The sequence below is a fragment of the Schistocerca piceifrons genome, chromosome 5 (assembly GCF_021461385.2).
Source record: "Schistocerca piceifrons isolate TAMUIC-IGC-003096 chromosome 5, iqSchPice1.1, whole genome shotgun sequence".
NCBI classification, from domain to species: domain Eukaryota; kingdom Metazoa; phylum Arthropoda; class Insecta; order Orthoptera; family Acrididae; genus Schistocerca; species Schistocerca piceifrons.
Window position 1 is genome coordinate 479,590,686 of NC_060142.1, and position 16,460 is coordinate 479,607,145.

A 16,460-nucleotide genomic window follows, 5' to 3' on the forward strand; every position below is an offset into this window, starting at 1 on the left:
ACAACTGCAGAGTTGCTGTTGCTGACATAGCATTAGTGCTGCTAATGGTGAACCAACAGTGTCTCCCCTTTCCATGTTTGACTGTGCATGAGTGTCAACTAATTTGTTGTTAAAGCACAGGTATAAACAACCCTATGATTTTTTTTTTAAATCTCTCCCTCACACTCTCTTATGCTCAAGAAATTAGATGGATCAGTCATTTGAAGTCAACTTTCTTCGTGAAGGAATTCTTCTTCTTCTTCTTTGGAATTCTTTCTTTTCGGGGACATGACCCTGATAGCACTCAATTTATTTTTTTTTTTATTTTTTATTTTTTCAGCACATTTAAAAAAGTAATTACTGAATGAAAAACTAAAATTCCATTTCATTTGCCTCTCTTCTTTAAATACCCAAGCTGACCTTCCAAAGCGAAGTGAATGTCATATTTGGACTACAGAGATTCTTGAATGAACAGCACCAAGCAAATGACTCAAAAAATGAATTATTTACATTCTGCTTTCATTTCTGGTCTGTAGATCATGACATAACAATTACTTTGATTTTTCTTATTTCTTTGTGTTTAATCCCAAATATTTTGTCAGCTGACTCTAAGGGAAACACTGATTATTCTCGTTTCGTAAATGTAGAAAATTAAGAACTTGTGTAGCACATTTATATTTGTAACTGTAAGTGATTCTTTAAACTGTGTTTTCTTCATGTTTCAGAAAGATGTTCTTAATGGAGAAATTTATGAACATAGTCGCAGAAGTAAAATAAATCTAGTAGACTTAGCAGGCAGTGAACGTGTTTCACAAACCTGTGCAACTGGCGAGAGATTGCGGGTACGAAACAGCTTTTTTCTTGCACTTGAGTTACACATCCAGTTTAAAATGCCAGTGGGAAAAAAGTCTCTTGACCATTATGTAGGAAACATATTTATTAAAGCCAGTCAGTTCATAACTGTTTGCTATTAACAACTATTTTATGTTTCCTGGCATTTTTTCAGGAAGGTGTAAGCATCAACAGGTCCTTGCTAACTTTGGGTAAGGTGATAGCGTCGCTTGCTGAAAATACAAGCAACAAAAAAAGACACTTCATCCCCTATCGAGAGTCAATTCTCACTTGGCTGCTTAAGGTGAGTACTATTCTTGAAGAAACAATTTTATAGCTACAAGTATACTGTTTATTATCCGGACTACTTCGCTAGCTAATGAGTGTATTTGTTGTAGAAAACTGGTACATAAAAAGTACATTTATGCAAGGAATAGAAATGGCACATTTCTGACGGTGTGAACATTGTCAGTCTCACAAATTGCTTCTCTTCCTGTCTCAATCTCATCTTCGTTTTCAGACGTTCTTGATTTTGATTGCATCGCTTGTTCAATTTGAGGCTGAGACTGAGGAAGAGTCACCAAACGTATCATATCTGCCTTATGCTGCCCAAGTATCCAGAAAGATTGATAGTCTTGCATGAAAGCATAGCATCTAAATAAAAAGTATTCTTTGTAAAAGATGATCTAGGTCTCTGTAAGCTGGGTGTGTACTGATTCTATGCAACTGTGACATCGTCTTGTGTATAGCAGACCACAGAAACAATCAAGAAAAGATGTGAGATACATCAGCGACACACACAACTAAAATATTCAAGCGAATCAAATCAGCTGTCACGCAAGCACTGCCATGACTATAATCATGAAATGTAATACAATGAGACCAGTGCTGTGGTGTAAATGTCTAGTTTCTGAAACAGCATAATTAAGAAATCTATCAAAATAAAGTTGTCAGAAAACCTAATAAACAGGGATATAGGTTTCAATTTAAATAACGCTTGGGACTGGCACTCAATTTATTAAAATCTCAATAGCCATTACATCCACTAGAGTATGGAAATGCTGTGCAAATTTGAGTTTCAAGGAATATATGGGAGATCTGGAAACAGAAGCATGAAAGGGTGTAGGGAACATTGGGAATTGAACTTGGCTATAAATAGCAGCACAAGGGACAACAGTAGTTCAGTTTGGTTGGAGTCCAGCCAGAGAATACGCACACATAACAGCGAAACTCATAGAACCTGAAGAAGATGGCTGGCTCAGTCATCAAAATATTGTGCGTAAAATGGAAACAATAATTTGGCAGAACACCTGGAAGCACACAATTAACTGCAGAAATTACTTTCACATACTAACAGAATTTACACAGTTGGAATTAAATACCTCATGTCAAAAAGGATTTTTGTTAAACAGAATATTTGCTGCAGCAGTTGTATGTAAGAAGTTGAAACTGTGTGCCTAATGAGGATTTGATCCTGGCTCCCAGCCTTTTTCTGGCAGTACTCCATCTATAATTACAGAAGGGGTATGCCCTGTGACAAAATTTAACACTGAACTACTTTGTGAGGCTTGGTTGGATGTTGGTACTTGGTAGTGAACTGCCCAGAACAAAGAGTTAATGAAGGTGTCCTGGAGTCTCCAATACCTGCTTTTTAAATTCAGGGAAAATATTTTCTTTCATTAGAAAGAATTCTTTTGTTTTGGAGGTTTGGAATGTCGAGCACCAATTAATTTGAGTACATTGGCGGTTGTTGTTCAGAGAAAATTGTCTCATAGCTGGAAGAAAAAAATTGTTTGACAAGCTTTGGTTGGTGTAAATCTTAGGTGTTTGAAACATTCTGAAAAGGGTATGAATAAATGTGGAAACTGGTATGCCATACAAGCCCACAATGATTTAGGTATTTGTTAACAGTAAACAAGAAAATGTTCCTTATAATTCATAAGATAGCATCCGTATTTTCCTGGAATGGAGTTTCAACTGTTAATTTCCGTTTTTAGTCCTGGACCATTAGAAGAATATTCAGTCACCAGACACTTCACGACGTAATCATATTTTAGAAAATTTTCTTCTTTCCTTAGCTTGCCTCTCTGAATCCCCTTTTTTGCTCTCTGAATACCTCTTTCACTAACCGATGTAGAATGATAATTATGTATTTTTCTTTATAATTTGATTATCTGCAGCACATCATGCTTACTAATACTTGCTTATTTTGTTTTACTACACAGTGGCCATACTTATATAGAACCTGAAATTTTCAGGGAGCTAGATTTTACCTGGAAAAATTGGGGAAATCTAGGGGAATTTTATGTTGGGGAATTGCACGTTTTTAACCGGGCATTGAAACTGAAATTTCCTGTGTTTTATGAATCATAAATTTTAAAATATGTAGTATTTCAAACTCGCCGCACCTGGAATTTCCAGGTGTTGCCCCTCATAAGTTTGAGTAGCCATCTTGTACTATCATCATATACACTGTCGCTACACACATTTTGTATAATCCTGGTCGAATCACACTCTCATTCTGATTCAGGAAAGTGCTGTTTCTTGCTCTTTACACTTAAAAAAATATTGGTCTTAAGACAGGTTGTATGCAGCAGACAATTTAATTGCTGTTTATAATGATAGTTTTATGATTTTGCAAAATTTACGTTACTAGATATCAAAAATTGAGAATATTTGGATTTTGCAAAATTTACATTACTAGATATAAAAAATTGAGAATATTTGTTCTCCGATACATGGTTTCTTTGCACTAGCTGTGAGAGCTGTCTCTTTATACACACCTTCAGTATTGGCTGTAGCGTTATCTGTCAAATATCAGTGTCTTGTAACCCCCATTTAGGTTTCTACAAGAATAGGCGCTGTATTGTTTTTATAAGCAGAAGTACTGAGAAACCATCATTTCTTCATTTTCAGGATCAGTGTACCCTTTACCCATGTAGATTATTGCAAGGTGGATTGCATTGTACAGTATTATTTAACAATGAAAACTGAATTAATTTTGTGGGAACAGTTGTTACAGTGTACAACAATAAACTAGCAAAACAAAACGTAAAGTTCATTAATTACAGGAAAAAAAGTTAAACCTTTTAAGGACCGTCCACTTGCTGTGCTTGTTCACAGTATAGGCCAAATGTTGACTGTGCATCATATCTTGTTGGAAGCAGCCAGTTAAGAGGATGGTATAGGATATCAAGTGACAACCTCGTAATGTTATGTATATGTGCCAAAAATACTACTTGTTGATATGGGGAGGTACTCGATTACTTCCAGTGTTTGCTGCATGTTGATGCTTTTGTCACTGATATGTGTAGAAATTTTGAATTTCTTGTATTGAATTACACTGCTGGTCATTGAACTTGCAATACAACACAACTGCACATTGGCATGAAATATGCTGTATGCTTGGATATGCAAATGATTAACATTTCAGCACAGCCACACGAAGTTGAGTAATGCCATCTGAGAGATATTATGGAGTGGGTTTCTCATTCAGAAAGAACATTTGAATGTTGTTTACTTTTTGGGAAGATCATGGTGCGCCACCTCGTGCATGAAGGAGAAATGTCTACCAGCACATGATGGAATAAAAAGGCATTACGATCATGGCCCATTGAGACTAAGATTTATCATTCAACAATTTTGTTCGTTGTTTTGGTCAGATCCCATGACTGTCAGGTAAATGTGGAATTGATGGGTTTGGGGGAGGGTCTTACTCAATGCCACGTAGGATCTGAATCGACCTTTGTGACTAGAGCCGAAGAAAGTTAGATTATTCAGTTGGCTTTGCAGGATTGCACAATCATGTCACATGCCTTGAGTCACGAACTGAGCTTGTTTGCAGCAAGTGAAGTATCTACATGGCCAGTGCAATGGCACCTCAGGCACCACAGTTTGGAAACAATTGTTACGGCTTTGCAAGAGACAGTAGCAGAGAAACACTGGTCATGTCAGTGGCACCACTTTCCAAAACTGTCTACTGCATCATGGTGGATCTGTACACGTGTAGAAGCTCTAATGAAGACAAGCATTGCCAGATTGTATTTGTATTGTCACACAGGCTCAACACCTGGTGTGATATTGGTTATCATTGCGTAAACAACACTCGGTTTCACATAGCTGCTAATTTAGACAGCAGACATTGCAGTTCTGACTTACTAAAGCCGTTGGGTGTGCTCTATTTTTGAGGTATCTGTGACAATCTACCACCAAGATGATGTGAAATCGCATTTTGTTCATACTGTCCTATAGGTGGAGCTCAGCTGTTGTCGCCGGCTGGGGTGGCCGTGCGGTTCTAGGCGCTACAGTCTGGAACCACGTGACCGCTACGGTCGCAGGTTCGAATTCTGCCTCGGGCATGGATGTGTGTGATGTCCTTAGGTTAGTTAGGTTTAATTAATTCTAAGCCATTTGAACCATTTTTCAGCTTTTGTCCTGGCTAGCACATATCCAGATCTCTCACGTGGTGAAAGCAGCTGGTCCTGGATTGCCAACACACTTTGATGCCCCATTGACAGCCACTACGATTGATGAACTCTGATATAAAATTGAAGCACCATTGCTTGACGTACTCATGTCTGTTATCCTAGCCCAGTTTAACTCGATACCCAGTTAAGTTGCCCATGTCCAGCCATCCTGATTTAGGTTTTCCATGATTTCCCCTAAATTGCTTCAGGCAAATGCTGAGATGGTTTCTTTGAAAGGACACAGCTGACTTCCTTGATGGGTTTAGGGTAGGGTCTTACTCAATGCCACGTAGGATCTGAATCGACCTGTGTGACTAGAGCCCAAGAAAGTTAGATTATTCATAACTCTGATTGGACCGATGACCTCACTGTTTGGTCCCCACTCTCAAATCAACCAACCGACCCACCCACCCAGCTAAGTTATTCATCCTTGCTGACAGGTGACAACTCTGTGTACTGAATTTCACACTCTTTATAGCTCCAAATTGCCTAGAAGTTTAAGTCTGTATTATTTCTTCTATATTGTGAGTGTATAGTAAGTAAAACTTTTTTGGTTTCAGTCTGAATTAGGTTACAAGAGTGTTTCAGTTGCTGCGAGCAAAAAAACTTACTTTTTTCAGGAAATTTTTGTTTGCACTGGGAATTTGAAGCTTAACTATAAATGAAAATGTCATGTTATTGTTTCACCTACCCATTGCATCTTCAATAAGCTATTACCAACAAATCTGTGGAGGTAAATACATGGAAGGCACTTGATAAACTTTTGGCCAGAATTCATTAGTCAGAACATGTGCAGCATACTTTGTTTAGTAACTTCTAGTTATCTGTTCATGATATTACACAGGTTTATTCTTCTAAGGCTATTGCAGTTTGTGACAGAACTAAAGGTATCTCATTTGTGTTGTCACATGTATATTCAACATTGCCAATAGTCCCATTTACAGATACAGTAGTAATATTTCGGTTTTTGGTGGGAGTGAACCATTAATCAACTTGCTGTGTTGATATATTAGTACCACACTTTTTATCAGCTGCTAGTATTTGTATAACTTTATCTGAATCCATATTTGTGTGAAATTATCTTTTACATTAATTCATGAACATTTAAATTCTTTATGGGGAAGACTATATTATTGGATTAGTTGTAGACGTCTGTTAGACGTAAGACAGTGGCTTTCCTTGCCCTCTTTAATGCTGACATTATCGCATATTGTCAAAGTGTTTATATATATCACCTGGGAATAGTTTTATACTGATAAAAATGATTTTGTTGTACAACTGAGAGTGGTTTTCTATTACAGTGCACTTACAGCACACTTTTAGACTGTCCACTATGCATTCACGTAATCCTTCAAAAACTACCAACGTTTGTTCTCATTCTTCATTATAAGTACTTGTTCACCCATTAGAAGTGGTCTGTGTGCACAGATTCTTCATTATTTGTACAGACTTAAACATTTTTCCAAGTGTAATTAGTTTGCCATCTCTAGGCTGCAGGTTGAGGTGACCTCAGAAAAGTTGTTTATGGTTCAAAGTAATGAATCATTGCTGCATTAGTGCCCTATAGGAAACATTGTCACATTAATATTGTCATACCAGATGCACCAAATACAGAATCAAGTAGGGCTAGCACAAAATAACTTGACACCTGATGAAGCACATTTTTGCCATAAGTGCTGGGCAACTCTACCCCATTGTTTAGAACAGACGGCCACCTCAGTTGACTGTCAACTGCTGACATCTGCGCTTTGAGCATTCTTGTTGTCTCTTTACTAAAAAGCATGGCATCACAGTTTTCAAGCACTGTAGGTCCAGGGAAAGTTCTTCGTAATCAAGCACATGTGATTATATGCAAAGCCACTAAATTTATATCAGAAGAGGAAAAGCAGGATGCAAAAATCTCATTTAAAAACGTGCTTGAGAGAGCTGCTGGTACCACTAGCTATTCCAGTTGCACAATAAAGAGAATGGGGGGGGGGGGGGGGGCAACATGATATATAGAATGCCAGATAAAGAAGTAACAAAAGTATTTTTGTTTAAACTAGGGAGCCTCTTACAGAAACTAACAAAAGAAAATAATTATCATAGTTGCTGATTTTAATATAAACATAATACACAAATCAGTGAATCTAGGGAATTTATTGATCTGATTCAAGCATTTTGTTTCAAGCTAAACTTTACAGAATTCTTGAGAGAGAGTGAACAAACTGGAACATATATAGACAACATTCTGAGAAATTCTTCATTTGATAATACAAAAAATACTTTACTGATTTGATATTTTTGATCGTTCTGCCTTGTTTTTGCAGCTATCAAAAATAAATGAACCAACAATTAAAAAATGTGCATCAAACAATGATTCAGTAAGGAAAATATAAACTCATTTTATTATAGGCTTTAAGGAGTAAAGTGAGTAGTGGATCATAGTACCAAAAATTCTAAAACTTTACAGATTTCTGAATGTTTTTCCACATTTTTTACGAAATATTTCCCCCTGCAATCTGCTATAAAAAATGACACACAAACTGAAGTAGATAACTTCAGTGTAAGTGTCAAGTGTCTGAAAAAGACATTTACATAATGAACTGAAAAGTAATAAAAATTAAGATTTTATAAAGTATGCAAAATGGAGTAAAACTGTATTTAGAAGGGTGGTAAAGTCAGCAAAAGAAATGACACACATAGAATTCATTCTGAACCATACAAATAAATCTAAAGTAGTATGGTTAACTGTAAAATCTGTCACAGCTGGCAGTCCACATATCTCCAAAATTAAGATAGGGGACAAATCCATTGAAAATCCTGCAGAAATAACGGAATATTTCAGTGAATTTTTCATAAATGTAAGTGCTTACCTAGACAGTGTCCATCCCTTTGGATTCATTCAGGATGAGGGGTAAGTTCTAACTAAAGTTGAACAAATTACAGCTGAAGATGTATAAATAGTGGTATTAGCTCTTAAAAATAACACATTAATGTGTTTGTGGGGGTGGGGAGCAAAGGGTCCCTCTACTCTAAGACCCCCTCCACAGTTTGGCAATACCCTTGGGGCCAGCCGTGAACATTTGTTGAGCACTTTAACCCTCCATTAGTCATGTGGGTGACGATGTAGGATCAGGAATAGAATTGTGTTATCTCATAGTGAGTGAAAAAAATCTTGATTCCTCCACTAAAGACAGGCACAGACACGTCTCAGGCCTAGTAGCTTCCTGAGAATGGGTGAAGTATAAGCCAGTGTAGGTCTGACTTTGTGAGTTAACTTTTGACCTTTGAAAGTAAAATTCCTACAATTTTAGTCCACCTGCCTTATGGTGTAATCATTCTGCAATGCCTGAAACAAATGTGATACTGATGATGATATCCAGTCCTGCAGAGTATGATTATACCAATGAAGAAGGTCACAGGAGGATATTTATGAGGATAGTGAACACAATATGGTGAACCTAATATGGAATCAGAACAGAAAACTGATACAAATGAACTTCAGACAGTTCATGTGATAATGCTAGTGACAAGAAAGATAGTAGCAACCCATATAAATATTATTTTAGTAAAAACTTAAAACTATTGCTAATGTGACAACAGGTGTCCATAATATTATAAAAAAATTCTCAGGCCTTAAAATGAATGTTAGGAACGCAAAAAAAAAATAAAATAAAATAAAAATAAAAAAATAAAATTAATTAATGTCTAAAATTAATTTTGACTGATGATATTGTCACAAAAATCATGACATGCCCCAATATTTGCATAGCTTCAATTAGAGAAAAGTTCTTATGGGTTCCTTACTCAAGAGTTATAGACCAAATAGAAATTAAAGCTTTTTCAGGAACGCTATTTATTATTGGAAACTTCTGAAGTTCAAGAAAACATTTGCATCATATTAGGGACAGTTCCAAAGGATCAGAAATAGAGTAACAATAACTCTTATGCTGTGACAGAAAAACTGTACACTGGTGTTGCTCCCACTACTCACAAAACGGTGACCGGCTGTTGCAGAGTGGACTATGGCTTCAGACTGTGGATATAGTCTCATTGGCCCTTTATATGGAAGTGATTGTAGATTCTTGTATTCTGATCATGTTGTCATGTCATTGTCACTGCACCATTCAAATGGAGTTAATTACATTGAGGTACCGTAACAGTGAATGGTCTGCCAAATAAATAAGATTGGACTTTGTTGATTGCCCAGACAAGTGCTAGACACTGTTTCTCAGTCATAAAGTAATTCTTCTTGGACTTTGATAGTAATTTACAAGTACAAGCAGTCACTCCTTCATTGCATTCCTGTATTTTGACTACCCGTTAGCATCAGTGTGCACTTCCATCTCAGCGTTCTTGTCAAAAAATGGTAGGGCTCTTGGAGGTGTCATTTCTTTTGCCTCTCCCTGCAGCAGTTCTAATGGCTGTGTTGTGCAATTGAAACCTTTAATTAAGTTTTTGTAGTAAGAGCACATCCTGAGGAAACCCTTTAATTTTTCTGTATCAGCATGGACTACATTTTTGTTTACTACATACCCCAAAATTTTAAATTATTGGGTGACAAAGGAGCAGTTCCTCTGATTCAGGCAAAGACCTGTTTCACTGGTACACTTCAGCACAGTTGCCTGGTAGCTTAGATGATATTTAAAATGTCTTCAAGAAAACAACAGTGTCATTCAGATAGCAAAGACGTGTTGTCTGTTAAAGATATCAAAGCAGGTTGTCCATCTTGAATTTGAAAGTGGTTGAAGTGTTGAGCAAACCAAATGGAACTAAGACACGAATGAATTAAGGACATTAGCTGCCAGTGGATACTGATTTAAATCACTGGAGAAAGTTGAGAATTTGTGCTGGACTGGGATTTTAACCTGGGTTTCCTGCTTACCAGGCAGAAGCACTGAACAAATAGTTCTCTTCCAACAGACAGTGTAAGGTTTCATAAATTTGCAGCCACTGATATATGTCCATTTGGTTGCTTCTGTGCAGCCATTGGTAATTGATACATGAAATATGTGGCTCATCTTTCTTCTTCCTGAGTACACAAGGGAAGACCAACAACTCTCTGGTGGCTGAATAATGTCTCACAACATCTTCTCTACTCATTTCAAAATTGTCATTCATCTGGAGGCTCCCTGTATGAGTGACTGACTACTGATCTTTGGTGCTGCCTTAGTGTTCAACAATAGGTTGTTGAGGCTATCTCACCTCCACTCTGGACTTAAATGCACTTGTAAATTGAAAGAGAATAGCAAAAACTCACTCACATTATTCCTTGCTCCAGCTGGGGCATGTTGGCAGCTGGATAGTAGTGTCCTCTGGTGTGCAATTAGTAATGGTAGCATGACATGGTCTCCATTGATGGGCCTAAGCTGAGCTACCCGGATCTGTGGAGATGAGTTGCGGTTGTTGATGGCAGTTGATGATCCAGAACTGCCCTTGATCATTTATGATGGCTATTTTTATCCCTGGCATATAGATTTCTTTTATGAGGCTATTTACCTTTTTGCACTCAACAAGAACTTCATAGTTAAACAGTGTGTCCATATTGTTGACGAGAACTTGTGTTGGTGGTGATGGCAGGGTGACTGTGTCATCAGTGATAATGATTGCCCAAAGGAATTGCTGTTGTGACTGTGTGGGAGTAGCCTCGTCAGTCCGGAGATCAAATCTTCCACAGTCTGTGATAACACTACGGCTGCATTCTGGTAAAATAACAGAATTGAAGGTTTCTTTTCTGTGAGTGATAGTTAACCTCAAAATAATAGTAGCTCTTGCTGACTGGACATATTTTCGTTTTATAACTTTCAGCATAATCACCTTTGAATATCGGGACATAATCTTATTCCGCTGGTGATATAATTCAGAGAGATGCCTCAGAATCAATTGCTGTCTGAATTTATTTATTTATTATTTTTTTTTCAACAGTGATGTCTGTGATTACCTGTTATATTGGAAGCTGTGTCAACGGAGAATTTTCATCTGCAGTGACCTCACATCTATAGACAGTCATCTTATTTAGCTTATGTGATTTTTGCTGCTGGATGAGCAGCTGTAACCTCTAGATGGCGATGGAAAGTGGCCTTTTAAGAGTGGCCTCAACAGGACTACAGTGATGGGCTTCCTCCCACAGGTTGCACTAGTTGCCTGTGTCATCTGCAGTTGCCTGGGGATATCAGTACCACTGAATGACAAACGTCGTTTTGAATTAGCAGTGCTTCCTAGTGACTAGGTTTGACATACAATGCTCCTACTGTCAGACAGCTGGGTTTGATGTTAATAAGTGTCATAAATCTCTTGTATTTCTTCTAATTATGTGCAGTATGAATTGCATGTGGTTGTGATGGTACCATCAGTACATCATTAGACAGGATGTGTATGCCTTGGGAAATCTGGAAAAAACCCTGGAATTTTTTCAGGGGAAATTGGGGAACAACCCGAGAATTTTTTAGATTTTCTGGAATTTTTCATTATTTTAGTTTTCAGTTAAATTTTTGTAATTTTGACTGGTAAGAACAGATAACTTTGACAAAGAATTACTTTAGCCTGCTATAGCAGAATAATACTGCAGAAATAAAATGTAAACAAGAGAATAAAACCAAAATAAAACTTTAATTGCAAAAAAATGTGTCATTTACAACAATAGAACACAGTGTTCATACGAGCATCTGCCAACAGCAAAATGTGTCAAAGGCAATGTAGTACCTCGTAAAAACAAACTGCTTTCAATGCATCTTTCATGAGGGCTTCTTTTTGAAGAGTGTGGCATCACAACTGTTTACATTTGTAACAGATCATGAGAAAATATTGTGAATGGTGGTTTGAGAAGTGTTACTTTCAAAGTAAATTTCCTTTCAAGCAAGATGAATTATGCTACACATGAGAATGTGCAATGAATTTCTCAAATCACAGAGCACTGCTCTCTCTTTCAAAGCTTAACACTGAGGACAAGCCACTCAGAAAAAGTTTTATGCCATTCTTTAATATTTTACTGACAAATTTGTGTTTGATATATTTCAGGGGATAACACACACTAAAAAAGACCAAGTTTCAAGTTTAGTTTTTCATGTTTATTTTAGTTCTTTCATTGATTACAAAATATGCTATAACGATGGCAAAAAGTGTAAATACCCGTAAAAGAAGTGCAAAGAGAGTTCTTGAGCAATTGGACACATAATTGGCTTTTCTATGGAAAAGATGAAGTGCTCGATGGAACGTGTTCAACCAGGTAACCTGCAAAATATTTGGTGCATGGCAGTGAAATTTATAATCATGCTTGTCAGGAAAATTCAGCTGCAGCAATTTAAGCTGTGTTCTTAGAATCTTGCCTAACCACTTCCTTGGAAAAAAGAAACAGCAAAAAATTTTTGATGGCCAATATTACATGTGATTGTATGTATATTAATTTAAACCATTTAACCTCACCATTTGTTTGTTCATGCTACTTTGCAATGATGATGCTGTTGAATGACAATCACATGTCCTATGCTATGAATATCTGCTGTCATTGGCTGGTGAGATCACATGACATGAGCTATGAATGGCTGACAAAAGTGCATCACAATCTTGATTTTAGTGCTTTGGAAGCTACTGTGCCATTTTTGGTGGAATTCATTGGTTGAGCACTGCACTCTGTTCTTTACTTGTTGTGTGGCTATGCAGTTCTTCTACTGGTTGGCACCAAATGTCCTCTTAATTTCCTCCAGAAATTTGTCCTAGCTTCTGTTTTCAAACCACTGCTGGGCTGTACCATCCAAGTAAAAGAAGATACTTCCAAGATGCATCATGTCATCTTACCTTATGTATTTCATGCCTTGGTTGAATCCCAGCCATCTAGTCAGCTATTGGCTAGTGTCTGCTGAAAACAGTGCTGTATTCCCGATACGTGTCTGACTTGTCAGTGCTTTTATATCTGTTGGTACCTTGACAATGGCAACAGTCAGATGTAATGGTAGCTAATGGTTGCCGCTTGCTGAGTTGCTCTTCCAAACAGCGTCCCATAGTAGCAAACCAGTTGTGTCTTTACCTCTAGTTACTCATAGTTTAGATACTTGGGCAGCGCATGGCTCTGTTTAAAGACAATAGCTAAATGCAGGCATAGGCTTGAGCTGTGTGCATCTGCTTTTGTTCCCCACAGCTAAAGCACTGCAAATAATAACGTGTTGCTGTAACCCTATAGTCAAATACTCTATGCGTTGGCTAGAATTGCAGGTTGCTAAAAAAGAAAAAAAAAAAATACAAAATACAAAATAAAAGTTAAATAAATAATTTAATAACAAGTGTTCTATTCTAACATCTGTAATTGATGTAAACAACAGAGAATTATGTTTAATGATGATCATTCAGAAAAGAACATGTCAGATATGTGGGAAGTGTTCATAAGATATTCAGTTATAATACAGACAGAAAATACCCTTATCAAATGCAGTAAAGTAACATTGAGAGAGTTACGAGAATGATAGCAAAATCCCCAAACTAAATTGTAATCCAAGATGCACAAACGCTAAGTCCATTTCATAATCACAATACATTAAGTCCATTTCATAATCACAATACAATACATTAAATATTCACCAGCTCAAAACAGTTCAGAGCTAAACATAGTGATTCACAAATTAATACACATGATACAAAGAATAGTAACTCATACTCTGTCTATCGTCAGTTCTGTAATACAAGTGGAAAAAGTCAGTCCTACATTAGAGCATGTTCAGACCTCTCAAAATATAATCTCTAAAGAAGTTAGGGTATGGTAGTGGCTGTTCACCGCCCAGTATCACTCACCTACACGATCAAATAGCAGGTCTGCCTCCTTCAAGCACAAACATAAATGTGTCCAGAATTGGTCCTTTGAGCTCTTTATTTGAAAAAGTCCCAGTCTCAATTTGACTTGTGTAGCTTTATGCTACTGTCTGCTTTTCCATTGGCTGAAGGCCATCACCTCCAAAATAATATAATTTTTCCCACGTGGAATGTTTCCTTCCATTATAATGAATCAAATATAAATTCTTATATTTTATTCTTACATCTATTCTTTAATAAGACTTGGTGCATTCCCTTGAATTATTCTGATTGTAGAAACATCAGAGACAGAGAAGTGTCGAATGTCATAAGCATCGCGCAAAGGCAGGTTTGACAGTAACATTTCTTTGTTTGGATCACACTTGGAAAATAAATATTGCTGATGATTTCACATGTTGGTAATAATTTTGCGGCAAACCACACATAACAGATCACATTACCGAAAACTGGCACTTGCAATTTGATTATGAATCAAGAAACACTAAGCTGTGAAAAGCTTCAAATAATTTTCTCATTACTTTATTGTTTTGCTTTTTCTTCTTTTTATCTTTTTAATATATTCACCAGGCATACAATTAGTAGATGAATAAGAATATGATTTCAATATGTAAATGAAACCATTCATGTAGTAAACTTCTATAAACATGGGTAGATAAATGGAAAAATGAGAATAAAATTAATAATAGGGTTTCAAATGGGCGCAAAACTGTAAAGCTGCTACGTTGGCCTTTGCCACCACTAAGACTGAACTCTGCTCGCTCAAAGGCACATGACATGTGTTCACCTATTCTGACCCCTCTTCCATTGAGCGAAGCTTCTGGGAAATTGGGTTACGGCACTACCCTGGAAATTGGGTAGTTGCACTTGCCTTGGTCTCCTCGTCATTGAATTGGGACATGCAAGGATATAAGGAGTCAGTTAATTTACCGATTATTTATTTTGCACCAGGACAAATAGTGACTCATTACAACAATGAATTCTGTGTTTTTTGTGGGGAATATTGAAGATAAGTCTGGCGAAACAATCTACAAAAAGTGTGGAATGAAACTTTATTAATTAAAGCAGTGGCTGAAAAAACAATCTGATCTGCCAATCCCATACACAACTAGATCATCTCTCTCACTATTACCCTACACAAAAGCCTTAATATTCCCACAGGGGGCTTGTCATTCTTTAGCAAGTTAGTTCTTGGCTATTGCGGAGCTCCAGTTAATGCATAATCTTTTCCCTTCCGTGCTGCATATCTATTCCCTTGCTGTTCTTTTTCTCCTCCCTTGGGGAACATGTATGGGATGTTGTTGGAAATGTGTTCTACATACTCAGTCGCTGATATCAGAAGTCTCTCCACTGTCTTTCATTCCTTCTTTCTTTTTTTCGTTCCCCTTCTCCTGTCCTTCCTCTGCTTTAGCGTTTGAAGTTCCTTTTTTTCTTCTTCCTCCCTGTGCGCTCCTAAAGGCCGGCCTACATGTTTGGTGCGTAACATGTGATTGGGTAATGTGTAATTTGCAGCCTCGGGTCGACAGGTAGGCTTCGCATGTATCCCCTGGCACAGAACAGGCCCAGGGAGTGTGATTGCCTGAGCTGCTATCCTCCGAAATTTCCAATTTGTCCTTCTGTCAGATGTTCAGGAAGTGTGATCTGAGGTGCGAACGATCACCTAAGGTGGGTGTGCCCTCTTGTACCATTTAAATTCCTCCATCGTTCGATATCACCAGGACAGACTTCCTTCAGCTTATTGGGCAGCTACCTCAACCCTTTCTGCTGCTCAGTGACTTTAATGCACACCATCTCCTTTTGGGTTCTACCAGAACTTGTCAGAGAGGTATCCTCTTGGCTGACCTACTTAATCAACTTAACCTCTTCTGCCTTAACACAGGAGCACCCACGTTCCTTTCAGACACCTCGCACTTCTATTCCCATTTGGACCTATCCTTCTATAATGCCCAAATTGCCCATCATCTCAAGTGGTCTGTTCTCTCTGACACATACTCGAGCGACCATTTACCGTGTGCTATGTGTTTGCTGACTCCTATCCGACCTCTGAGCACACCCAAATGGCAGGTTACTAAGACCGACTGGATGGTTTACTCCTCCCTGGTGACCTTCGACGAACAAGATTTCCCCAGGTGTGATGGCCAAGTGAAATATCTTACAAATGTTACTCTTACAGCCGCAGAATGTTCCATTCCTTGCACTTCCTCTTTACCATGCCGTATCCTGGTCCGACGGTGGACTGAGGTGTGCCGCGACGCAATTCGCCCGTGGAGATGTGCTCTCCGCATTTTTAACAGTCATCCTATGATGGCAAATTGCATTCATGGTAAATAGATGTGTGCACAGTATCGTCGATTCTTCGGGATAGCAAAAAAGCTAGCTGGATTTCATTCACTAGTTCTTTTAACA

The 16,460-nt window shown here is 37.7% G+C and overlaps 1 protein-coding gene and 1 long non-coding RNA gene across 2 annotated transcripts in view; one reads left to right on the plus strand and one right to left on the minus strand.

Annotated features, from left to right (window-relative positions):
• The window catches only part of LOC124797843, a 92,252-nt gene extending 84,038 nt beyond the window's left edge, over positions 1-8,214 (minus strand). Inside the window, exon 1 of the long non-coding RNA XR_007016888.1 lies at positions 8,132-8,214. This is a non-coding gene — a long non-coding RNA (uncharacterized LOC124797843). The remainder of the gene's footprint in view (positions 1-8,131) is intronic.
• Positions 1-16,460, plus strand: part of LOC124797840 (kinesin-like protein KIF14) — a 258,591-nt gene that overhangs the window by 17,992 nt on the left and 224,139 nt on the right. The window contains exons 6-7 of the mRNA XM_047260886.1: positions 705-821; positions 986-1,114. Coding sequence (XP_047116842.1) covers positions 705-821; positions 986-1,114 — 246 coding nt within the window. The remainder of the gene's footprint in view (positions 1-704; positions 822-985; positions 1,115-16,460) is intronic.